Genomic DNA, 11,328 nt, shown 5'->3' on the forward strand with positions numbered 1-11,328 from the left:
GTATGAGTGTGTAGTTACGTACGCGTATACATGTGTACGAGTGTGCATGTATATATATATGTATTATATATATACAGAGTGTATGAAATGGAACGCCCTAATTTCTTTTGTTTTTATAACAAAACCTGGATGTTTCATTGCAGATCCTCTATATTTATATATATATATATATATATACGCTCACACACACACACAAACATATATATTTAACATATATATTGCGTACGCCTTAATTGTAGGTACTAATGCCGCAGCAATGTTCGATATATTCAAGAAGGAAGCAAGAAAGAAAGAAAAGAAAAGAAAAAAATATCAATAAGTATAATAATAATAATAATAATAATAATAATAATAATAATAATAATAATAATAATAATAATAAGTGTACAATAATAACGTATTTAACAATGAGAGAGAGAGAGACAAACGCGTATCTCAGCATCTGAAATATTTATATTGAATTTTCAACATTGAGAGAGAGATAGAGAGAGAATTATAAACGAAAATATAAGAAAGGACACACGCATACATACACATACGTACATACATACATCATACATACATACAACATACATAAGAGACTAATAATGTGTTGTTAACGCCTTTTCATCATAATCACGTCGCATTTTTCAGCTATTCGTACACATATTATTGGGGAAAAATGTATTATTCGCGAATAAAATAGCATCTATACATTATACGTACATACGTACATAACACACTCGTACACTTAACTAAATCGATATTAATGTAACGACATTGCATATAACACACATATATATATATATATATATATATATATATATTCGGTTATACAGTTCTCTTCACATAATCATCTTAATATTCTCTTGAAGAATCGAACTACACAACGGTGGATTTCATTACATCCTAATCTCCTCACCGAGAATAAATTATAAAAGGTAATGATCAAATAACTTGTATAACTCGTTTATTTTATTATCTCATTCATCAACATTATCATTATTATTATTATTAATAATAATAATAATATTAGTATTATCATTATCATTATTATTATTATGATCCAACGATCTGTATGATATTGAGATAACGAAGGAAAAATTGCAATTATTATTATTATACCCACCGCAATAAGATAATGCCAAAGTTTGTGAATACACAATCTCCTCTCCCTTATCCCTTTGTGAATTATTCAGAGTTGTGTACAATAATTGTCCGGTTTTATAGCGTCGTCGTTGACTATACTTTTAATCTCTTTACCCAATGGGGACACTAAAGTATAATAAGTAATTTTAATTCTCCTTCCTCCGTTCTCTGTGTTCCTCTTTGTGATCTCTTTCTCTTTCTCTCGATTAATTGTAATTGAATATGTAATTTTTAACAAAACAAAACAAAACAAAAAAAAAAGAAAAGAAAAAAAAAAGTTACATCTTTATATCGGTGATTTTAAGAAAGTATAAATGCCTAATATCTCGATGATTCTCTGTTATAAGGCTAATGATATCACTAATATAACATGAATAAAGGAAACTTATAGGCTCTGTAACATTCGATCGAGTAAAACATCCATTGAGCTCGTTTATTCCTTAAAATCCTTATTTTGAGAAATGAAATGAATGTTTTGTCCTTCGAAGGTATTTGTTATATTAATTATCCGATAAAGTTTCAGAGAAGGAAAAGGATGAGAAAGAATATAGAATAAATGGAGTCTCACGATATTCGTAATGTGTTGCCATCTGTCAAAGAATAAGATTGAAAATTCGCGCGCATTTACAGTCGATAACAAGCGCGCTCCGTCGATAAGTCAGCTGACATATCAGCTGATCGGCATGCCGTTTTGTATCAAGAATGTCAGAAATGTGCTCATGCGCATATATGTTAACCGTCGATTTTTTAGTTCTTTTACAGTTTATCGAACATTGTGCTTTTATTCGCTTATTCTTGTCTGGTATCTATAATAAAAAATATTACATTTATATGAGAAGAGAGAGAGAGAGAGAGAGAGAGACAGGGAGAAAAAGGACAGCCGTTTGATATATCGAAATTGAGAAGAAAATTTCAGTATAATAACCATCGGCAATGTCACAAGAAGAGAGTAATAATGGCACGATTATTTTGTAAACGAATCAATTGATTTAAATAGATATTTACTTTGACATATATCACGAAGAAATTGTCAAGAGAAATTGTGTCAGCGCGATGTGTATCTTTATTGTCTGGTTTAACTTTGGCCGAAAATCATTTTGTTCTCGTATCTAAAAAGATATCTTCTATTCTTAGAAAAATCATTATTCGTCATATATTTGTCATTCAATGCTAATTTTGACACTTGACAATTGTCTAGAATATGGAGGCAGAGGAAGTTATACAAAATATTTTTGGAATTAATGATGCCATAATAATGTCAAAAACTAAATCCAAAACGTCCAACGTAAAGTTTTTGAGGTAACCTATAACATTGGTTATATTGAAATAATCCTAATTCTAATTGATATCCTTCTACCTTTTCTACCTTTTAATTTAACCAAGTTATATATTTGTAATGTTTTTTTTCTTTTTTTTTTTTTTTTTTTTTCTTTTGCAGTACTTCAGAAAGTTTAGATGTGGTTAAGATTTTCATTAACGAGACACTGGCCAAGTATGCTTGTGCAGAAAAATTGACAGACGATAGGGAGGGTCGTATAGGGCCTAAAACTGTCAAGTTTGATGTTAACACGCATACTGGCCTGTTCATTGTTTCGCCAGATAGATCGAGTATTATCGCTCAAGGGAATTTTTGTACAATGAAGGCTAATACAGCACTTTACAAAGGAAAATGGATGTACGAGCTTCAGCTTGGTTCTAAAGGTGTAATGCAAGTAGGCTGGGGAACTTCACGATGTAAATACGATATGGAGAGTGGAGTTGGTACGTATTATAAATTAATATAACGTCCGACAAATTGGATTAAGATATTTTTAAGGAAAACGATTAATCCCAAATGAATTATCCCAAGGAATAAAGTTTGTAATTTTTTAATAGGTGACACCGTTAACTCTTATGCTTATGACGGTCACCGTGTTAGAAAATGGAACGTGATACCAACTAAATACGGAGAGTCATGGCTTACAGGAGATATTATAGGATGTACATTAAATATGGATGATGGAACGATAGATTTTTATAGAAATGGAAGACATCTTGGGAGAGCATTTGATAATATATCCATGGGTCCTGGTATTGCTTACTTTCCAACTGTAAGCCTGACATTTACCGAAAATGTCACGGCTTTTTTTGGAGGCACTCCTTTAAGATATCCCTTAGAAGGTTATCAAGCTATTCAAGCTCCGCCAGAATCGCAAGTTATACAAGCTACATTTTTATTTCAATGGTTTACCCGTGTCATAGATTACGTAGTTAGTATAAAACAAACAAACGTTTCGTTGACTGATAGATCAATGACAGTACATGCATTTCTCATGTGCATTGCACAAAGCATCTTAATGCATATCGGTCCTTTGCTTACCATTCCATATATCGTCGAAGGTGTGTTCATTCCTTTTTTACACGAAATTTCTGGAATACAAAAATACGGAGCAAGGGACTCGTTGAAATTTCGTGAAAGTAAAGTAAGATTAATGACTTGCTTAGATCTTCTATGGACTTTTCTAGAGGAACGAGAGATGAGGTCTTGTTTAGACAGTACGCTCATCTATCTCTATTCGACGTTCAGGCACGTTTCCTTTTTCCTTGAATATTCGAATCAGTATAATAGTTTAATACTATTGATACAATTTTGTCTACATACCACGACTCGGCAACACTTTCTAAAGTACCTGCTTTTCGATCGTGTGAGATTTGCTAATTTTATTCACATTAAACCGATGGACGATGTTGGTCTAGCAAATGTAGTTCGGCAACCTTGGTGGGAAACCAATCCAATAGATCCATCTATTGCTATAAGGAAAGATGCATATATAGAAGCGTGCGAAAGTATTAAAGACTCAGTAGAGGGTACGTATGTCTAAATGATTTCTTTTTCGATCCATTTCCCATTATCTTCATTTTATTATTACAGAATTAGAAAATATACAACTTTGGTTATTAATGACTCTGCTTGATAATTCCGATGGTACTCCGAATAGACCTACATCGAGGACTATTTTTCTAAGAAAATTCAAACGTTTCGTTCATGAAAATCTAACAACGACTCGTGTAAGTATAAGGCGTTTGTTACGCTAATTCTAAATCTACGGATTACATTTAATTCCGAATATTCAGTCACAGTATTCCCCCAGACAACGCCGCATCTTCAGACTCCTTTGGTTCTTAGTCTCTGTTGCTTTCATCGGCTTTTGTCTGTATTCAAATATTTATGGAACGATGAAATTGGGGTCAGTCCCGTTTTCGTACCGTGCAAGTAAGCCGACACAAATTTCTTTTTCTTTTCTCCCCCCTCTTTAATTTTAATATTTAATTTTACGTAATTGGTAGAAAATTACTTAATTTATCTGTAGAAAACTAAAATATCAATGTGTCATAGATTATTCTACGATGGATCAATCAATTACTCCGGAATTGACAGATTGGGAGGAGTGTTATCTCACTTGAACAAGACCTTCAGAACAGAATTGGTTCAAATTTTGGGTCCAAATCACGAAGTGATCCTTTCTATGGAACAATCGCAAGATCAACCATTCCTCGCAAGACTGTCGGATTTACCAGTCGTCATACCTGCATTCGCTCACATGATTAATGTTAATGCATCAGCTCAAGGAAGTACCATGTTAGTGGAAAGAATGGGATATTTTAGCAGAGAGGACAGAACGCCACTGCGTTTAGGTCCATTAGACGCCGCCGTGTCTCTGTTAGAATTATTAGATGGGATTATATTGTTTTATCACGCGGCAGCGAGAAAACAAGTGGCAAAACTTGCTGTTCTTAAGGACAACATATCTGAATTTGAAGCCGCTCTTTCCGAGGCTAAAAAAAGATTGGATTATATTATCAATTATGAGGATGAGACGTCTCATTTAATTCAGGAAGAATTATTACGTTCGATAGAGGTGTTCACTAACAAATTGTCCGAACAGGCGAGGCAAATGGCTTGGATTCGTGCCGCAGTATTTTCAGAGGAAAAGCTAGTAGAGCTGGCATGGTTTTTAGAAATGTTAACGTTAACATTGCAAAAAGCAAGCGGAGAAGGAAACATGTTCAGTTTTGTACCTGATTTTTATCTCGAAACCCTTTCCGATTTATGCGTTAGTATACGTAATCATATTCATCCTACTATGCCGATCGAGACGATACCAGATTATCAGAAGATGTTATTGGATATTGCTGAGTTCCTTTGCTCCCATTATCTTGATCCACGTATCGTTAATACAAATTCGAAAGAGATATTAATGATAACATTTGCTGGATTCATGTCGAATCCCATTACACTCGAGGCATTAGAAAATGTATCTTTAGAAAATAGATTGAAGGTAGTCGGAAATCTATTGAAACCCTTTGAAGCTAAAACATGGGCTCAGTCGAACTGGATACTCATGAGATTCTGGCAAGGTCATGGATTTGCATTTCGTTATGAAAAAAGTCCACATTTATGTAGGAAAGTCGGACCGAAATTATTGCAACAAGAACCTATGCATCAGTTGCTAAGTGCGTCCTTTCTTGATTCTTACTTATTAGTAATCATGATCTATAATTTATTCCATCAGCCGTTAAGTGCGTCCTTTTTTTATTCTTCACTCATTCTTCAATCACGATCTCCATTTTATTGTGTCCTCATCTGTTATTAATATTTCAGAACCTTATCCTTCTCTAATATATCAATTACATGTAAGAGATGGATTATTAGGGAAATCACAAAATACTGTACAATTTTTAAATTCTTTGTTGAATCAATTAAATTGGGCTTTCTCAGAGTTTATCGGTATGATACAAGAGATTCATAATATTTCGTCAAGACCCGAAAGGGTATTCATTGAGTCGAGACAACTCAAAATCTGTGCTACTTGCTTCGACTTGAGCGTTGCATTATTAAGAGTTTTAGAAATGTTTTGCACAGTTGCACCGGACATATTCATTGATCTTCGTCAGTCTTCTAGAGAAAATTTATTATCCAGATTATGTCAAGTAGGTGTTATATCTTTTCACATTCATTTCTTCGACGATGGTTTTACTCGTTAACAAAGAAACAAGATATAATGAAACATAATCTTCATTATTATTTTAGTTACTATGTCAAATATTAAACAGGATGAGCTCTCAAACCAGTTGTTTTCAACAAGTTGTACTATTGGAAATTCCAGATTTAGAATTGATAGATCATTTTCCAATACTTACGGCAGTTGTTGGAATATTGTTGGCATTACTTAAAGAAGACATGGCAGCATTTACGCGTAAGCATGAGAGAACAATGTAATGCAATAAATTCTAGATTATTTATTTCACAATTATTATCCAGCAAGACCATCGGCCGAAGTCCCTAAGGTTACGCGCACGTTATTAATAGAACCGAGTTTTCAAATCAGTTCTTTGTACTTCGTATTAGGGGAAAGTAATATAAAAATTCCAAAGGACAAAAGAAAAAGAATAAAACAATTTTCATTTTTAAATTGTAAGTATTATTCAGCCACGAATGATTTTTAAATGATTTTTAATCTAATTGTTCTTTTCTAATTTTAGATGAAGATTATGTAACGGACGAAGAGATCAGTCAAGTCAGAGCAATGATAAATTATTTGGATTACTGTCGTGATATCTTACCAGATTCAAAAGTATTAATGGACGATGAAAATATTTGTACCATTTGTTATGCCTTTCCAATAAGCGCAAAGTTTAAACCTTGTAATCATGAAACTTGTCGCTTTTGCATCGATCGTCACCTTCTCAATACAAGAGAATGCTTTTTTTGCAAAGCGACGATAAGTAAAGTTATCGATCTTTACGGTAATACTTTACACGACTTTTCTATGGAATCGACAAGTACCAAAGAATCCTTGATCCATTGATGGAAACGTCATTAAAATCATGTACACTCTGTTACAAGAAGTATATTAAAAAAATTTGAAATTATACAAGTACAATTGAAATTAAATTCTAACAAAAGCTAATATGTAAAAGGTAAATGTTATAAAATATTATAATAAAATAGGAGTTTATTTATCCGATACATCTTTCATTGCAATACATGCGCAATAACACAAATGCAGAATTAAGATGTTGCTACATAGAAAAGAGGTGAGTCTCTTGATAATAAAATAAAATAAAATAAAATAAAAAAAAAAAAAAAAAAAAAGAAAAAAGAAAAAGAAAAAAAAACCACCATTTCTTACAATTATTTGGCATGTGACAATATAAAAATAAACAAATATCTACATCATCAGTCTTTCTCTGACGTCTTAATATTTTCAATAGATTTGATAAAATTAGTTTTACATTTAAAAATAATTAAGAGCATAAATTTTCTCCAAGTCGTATCCTGAAACCTGTTACCAATGGTTGTTCTGCCAATGGTTTCTTTAAATCTTTAAGTGCTTGAATGGATACTATACCGCAGACAAAAGCACCTATCGCAGTAATCGTAATTGCTAAGAGAATAAGCAAACGATCCTTATTCAAATACAATTCAGGATCTTTGATGAGAGTACTTTGAAGAAGGCATATTCCTGGCAATATGAAAATAAACGTAGCCGATAATGCGCCTAATAAGTTAATAACCGGAGATATGTCTGGTACCAATATGGCTATAACTAATGACGCTATAAACCAAACGAACGTAATGAAGTTTCTCATTTTAACGTTCTCGTCGACGAACGTGCCAAACAGTGAGAGAATAGCATCCCGACCACAATATAAAACGATTGGATATACCGTAAAGTTTTTTATGGCGATAGAAATGACGGCTATAGTAACTATTATACTTTTATCCGAATATCCTTGAAGTATGTCGCTAGGTACCTTGCCCGTTCCAAATGTTGCATATCCAAGAATGCCAACTATCGTATAAACCGTAAAACAAATGATCATACTAATTACAGCAGTTATCGTGAATTTTCCAAGCTGTCGTTCTTTCATACAGGCATACATTGGTATCGCAGTCATGTGGCTCTATTGGGGGAAAAAAAAAAAAAGGAAAAAAATGAAACATATTATTCTTATTTTCTTTTATTATTCTTATATTAAATAATAATAATAATAATAATGAGGATCGATACCATCCTCTTGAGGTAAAAACAGTGATGTAACAAACCTGATATGCAAAACATATGATGGGAACTATATGTAATGCTTCGTATGCATTGTCAGGCCATATTTTCACAATCGTAGCAGTGGTCCTTGTAAAATTTTTGTAACTTATCAAACAGACCATGTACAGAACGGTTATACAACCGACAGAACTGGCACAACTTAAAGCATCCAATCGCTTAAAAAAACACAATGGAAATATGAAGACGAAACTAATTGCAGCAGTAACAAATTGTCTAGACAAATACCTGAAACAAGGACCGTGGTATGAATTCTACTTGGTTGCGTAAAACTTCATTTTAATAGACAATTGAATTATATATTTACCAAGTGTGACAATAATCCATTCCATAATACGTAGCTAAAACTCTATCCAATTGATCGCCGATTATGATTAAAAATGTTAGACAACATCCAAAACTATATACAGCAACGCACAGTGCACAGAGAAAAAGTGCACTTGGTCCGCACAAAGTTGCCAACGTATTCTGTATAGTCGTGGAGTTTGTAATATCGCTACAATTTGCTAAGACGATAAGAGCAGCCGTAATAAATATTAGAAATCCTAATTGAATGGTTATGGAAGTGACGATACCACCAGCTTTATCGAAGGCCTGTGGAAAATTTAAGAGTCCTGCTCCCAGAGTGGCATTTACGATCAAAAATATGGTACCCATAATGCTAGATCCTATAATCGATAATGTACATATAAATATTGTATTCTTTTAGAGTATAATTTTTGTTGAAATGACAGAAGAAGGAACCATAACTAACCAGTTCTAGTTTCACGAGTACGTATCTCCGAAGGACTAGGAGCAGTTGACAAAAAGACATCATTATTAATTAAACGATCGGTTTCACCGGTCAAACAATTCATGTTCGGCGCACGTTTTCAACAAGACTTAATAACTCAAACTACCAATTAATTCACATCATTCGTATCATTAACGATTGTCTGACAAACAAAAAAGAAAGAGGAGGTTTATCTATGAGCTCAGCCCGACACAAAGGGCAGAGGTCAAAATACCAGAAAACATTAATCGGACTTGATATAAAAAGAAATAAGGTGCAATGTATTCCAAAAGCAATATTTATAACGCACTTATCGCTAACTTGAAATAATACATTCTCTTTTTGAACCTAACATTCATTCGCCATTACTTTATTCGCTAATACATTTATAAAAGTTATTTAGTATCATGTCGATAATATAGATAGAGATTTGCCGATCGTCGATAACATAGTGCAATTTTATCGACTGTTGATAACAACTGTATAATATGAGCGTTAAGTGCGTATAACAAATTCAATTTCAAATTCATTCGAGAGAAACATTAATCGCGAACTGAGGAGAGTATAATTAATAAATGAAATTATTTTATATAATATTTAAACGCAAATATGTCGTTTCTCTTTGGGACTTTGTTGTCGTCGCCGCGGCATAATGAATTTAAGTAGAAGTATTATTCTAAAAGAACTACTACTTGGCTACGGTAAAGTGTTAGTAATATAATGTTTAAGCAGAATTAGATCGAAGAGATTTATAAAATGCATTGAAATATGCAGCCATTCGCTCGATAGTACTTGCGTTGCGTTGATTTATCATTGGATTTCAACAGGTCGCAAGTACTATCGACCCAGGTCTCACTACGTGGAAGTTGCTGCATGTGGAGACCCACGGACTGACGGTGACTCTACTCTAAAATCCGCGTTCCGCGATACCGATCCGCGATACCTTTCCGCTTCAATGCACAGGCTTCTTAACTAACAGGGTATGCGTAGCTTTAGCTACTGCACACCTCTTACAGATAGCTCCACCCTTTGCACCGTCCGCTTCAGACATAACGGATTATTAAGCACATCTGGATTTGTGCTTTCCGAATTTCGAACAAACAAAGCGCACTCCTTAGAAATACTAATCGCGTCGCGACACTCACGTGTGTGTTATAATTACGTAGATTCTACTGTTAAGCCGAAATTCGCGAAGTACCCCCAACGAAATTTTGAAGAAATCAAACGAAGCCCACGGTAGGACTTTTAATCGCGCCCGAACACCCACGCGAATGTTAGAAAAACGATGACTCTACTCTACAATTCGCGTATTCGATTCGAACAATCAAACGTAATATAATCGCGCCCGAGAACACCCACGCCTGTGCCCGCCGACACGCGCGCCAGTGTTCTTCCTATCCTTCCCGTATTCGCGCGTAAAAATCGAGGATGAATCCAGCCAGGCGACGATGCATCCGTCCACAGATGAACCTATCCCTCGATGACCTATCCTGTAAAAGAAAAAAATAAAGAGGAAATAAAAGAACAAAAGAATATATAAAACAGAAAACAATATATATATATATATATAATATAAACAGAAAATAAACATAATTAAAAACATAATTAAAAACATAAACACATAATTAAACACATAATTAAATACAGAATTAGAAAGAAACAACATAAATAAATATTAAAAATACATATTAAAAAGGAAATAACATAATAATAACATAATTGAAAACATAATTCAAAAAGAAAAATTTGAGATAGAAACGAGAGCCGAAGAAAGAAAAGAGAGCCCCAGAAAGAGAGGAATAGAGAGCCCCAAAAAGATAAAACAAGAGAAACAGTTCTATATGATGCTGAGACAGCAGCCCGCACAGAAGCCCTCGCCCACAGGCCCCGCCAGTGGGTCCCACCCGAGATATATAAAGAATAATTAATGAGATTAAATAAGAATTAATAAAAATGACAGTGGACATAAAAGAGAGATAGAAAAATTTCCTTCTTGTTCCTCTGAGAAATTATTGCAGAATAGATTTCTGCTATATTTCTTCTTCGGAAGTATTATTAGCGATATAAAGTGGAAAAATATTAATGTTCAGTTGGAATTAGATTAAAAAGATATTGGAAAAGTAAAAAAATATGCAGCCATTCGCTCAGTAATACTTGCGTTAAAGAATTTATAACTAGAGTATGCAAGTAATACCGACCCAGGTCTCACTACGTGGAAGTTGCTGCATGTGGAGACCCACGGACTGACGGTGACTCTACTCTAAAATCCGCGTTCCGCGTTACCGATCCGCGATACCTTTCCGCTTCAATGCACTGGCTTCT

At 33.8% G+C, this 11,328-nt stretch overlaps 2 protein-coding genes across 5 annotated transcripts; one reads left to right on the plus strand and one right to left on the minus strand.

Moving 5' to 3' along the window:
• The first annotated feature begins 19 nt into the window (after nucleotides 1–19).
• On the plus strand, nucleotides 20–7,117 carry LOC118445363 (E3 ubiquitin-protein ligase RNF123). Of its 3 annotated transcripts, XM_035874731.2 has the most exons (11): nucleotides 20–920; nucleotides 2,327–2,427; nucleotides 2,567–2,889; nucleotides 3,004–3,975; nucleotides 4,040–4,176; nucleotides 4,260–4,381; nucleotides 4,505–5,688; nucleotides 5,771–6,099; nucleotides 6,200–6,365; nucleotides 6,431–6,583; nucleotides 6,652–7,117. In XM_035874731.2, exons 2-11 carry the CDS (start codon nucleotides 2,330–2,332, stop codon nucleotides 6,975–6,977), a joined length of 3,810 nt encoding a protein of 1,269 aa, XP_035730624.1. In that variant the 5' UTR covers nucleotides 20–920; nucleotides 2,327–2,329; the 3' UTR covers nucleotides 6,978–7,117. The 3 variants fall into 3 exon arrangements, with proteins under 3 accessions (XP_035730624.1, XP_035730623.1, XP_035730625.1); XM_035874730.2 differs by lacking the exon at nucleotides 20–920 and having other exon boundaries at nucleotides 927–2,427; XM_035874732.2 differs by lacking the exon at nucleotides 20–920 and having other exon boundaries at nucleotides 927–2,427; nucleotides 4,505–5,622.
• A 129-nt stretch (nucleotides 7,118–7,246) lies between these two features.
• On the minus strand, nucleotides 7,247–9,400 carry LOC118445370 (sodium-coupled neutral amino acid transporter 7). Of its 2 annotated transcripts, XM_085662522.1 has the most exons (5): nucleotides 8,989–9,400; nucleotides 8,810–8,902; nucleotides 8,542–8,740; nucleotides 8,219–8,462; nucleotides 7,247–8,076 (listed from the first exon to the last, which is right to left on the minus strand). In XM_085662522.1, the coding sequence occupies exons 1-5, from the start codon at nucleotides 9,089–9,091 to the stop codon at nucleotides 7,417–7,419; spliced, it is 1,299 nt and encodes a 432-aa protein (XP_085518648.1). In that variant the 5' UTR covers nucleotides 9,092–9,400; the 3' UTR covers nucleotides 7,247–7,416. The 2 variants fall into 2 exon arrangements, with proteins under 2 accessions (XP_085518648.1, XP_035730642.2); XM_035874749.2 differs by having other exon boundaries at nucleotides 8,542–8,902; nucleotides 8,989–9,399.
• Between the last annotated feature and the right edge of the window lie 1,928 nt (nucleotides 9,401–11,328).

Source organism: Vespa mandarinia, chromosome 18 (genome assembly GCF_050613455.1).
Source record: "Vespa mandarinia isolate Hongniang chromosome 18, ASM5061345v1, whole genome shotgun sequence".
In the NCBI taxonomy this organism is placed as follows: Eukaryota; Metazoa; Arthropoda; class Insecta; order Hymenoptera; family Vespidae; genus Vespa; species Vespa mandarinia.

What these genes read in the sequence shown, in the direction of transcription:
- LOC118445370 (XM_035874749.2), bottom strand. Translation starts at nt 9,091, where the DNA reads ATGAATTGTTTGACCGGTGAAACCGATCGTTTAATTAATAATGATGTC. An exon ending in TACTCGTGAAACTAGAACTG is followed by an intron (nt 8,903 to 8,988) that starts GTTAGTTATGGT and finishes TATCGATTATAG; the next exon opens with GATCTAGCATTATGGGTACC. An exon ending in TCATATGTTTTGCATATCAG is followed by an intron (nt 8,077 to 8,218) that starts GTTTGTTACATC and finishes TTCCCCCAATAG; the next exon opens with AGCCACATGACTGCGATACC.
- LOC118445363 (XM_035874731.2), top strand. Translation starts at nt 2,330, where the DNA reads ATGGAGGCAGAGGAAGTTATACAAAATATTTTTGGAATTAATGATGCC. An exon ending in TCCAACGTAAAGTTTTTGAG is followed by an intron (nt 2,428 to 2,566) that starts GTAACCTATAAC and finishes TTTCTTTTGCAG; the next exon opens with TACTTCAGAAAGTTTAGATG. An exon ending in CCCGTTTTCGTACCGTGCAA is followed by an intron (nt 4,382 to 4,504) that starts GTAAGCCGACAC and finishes AATGTGTCATAG; the next exon opens with ATTATTCTACGATGGATCAA.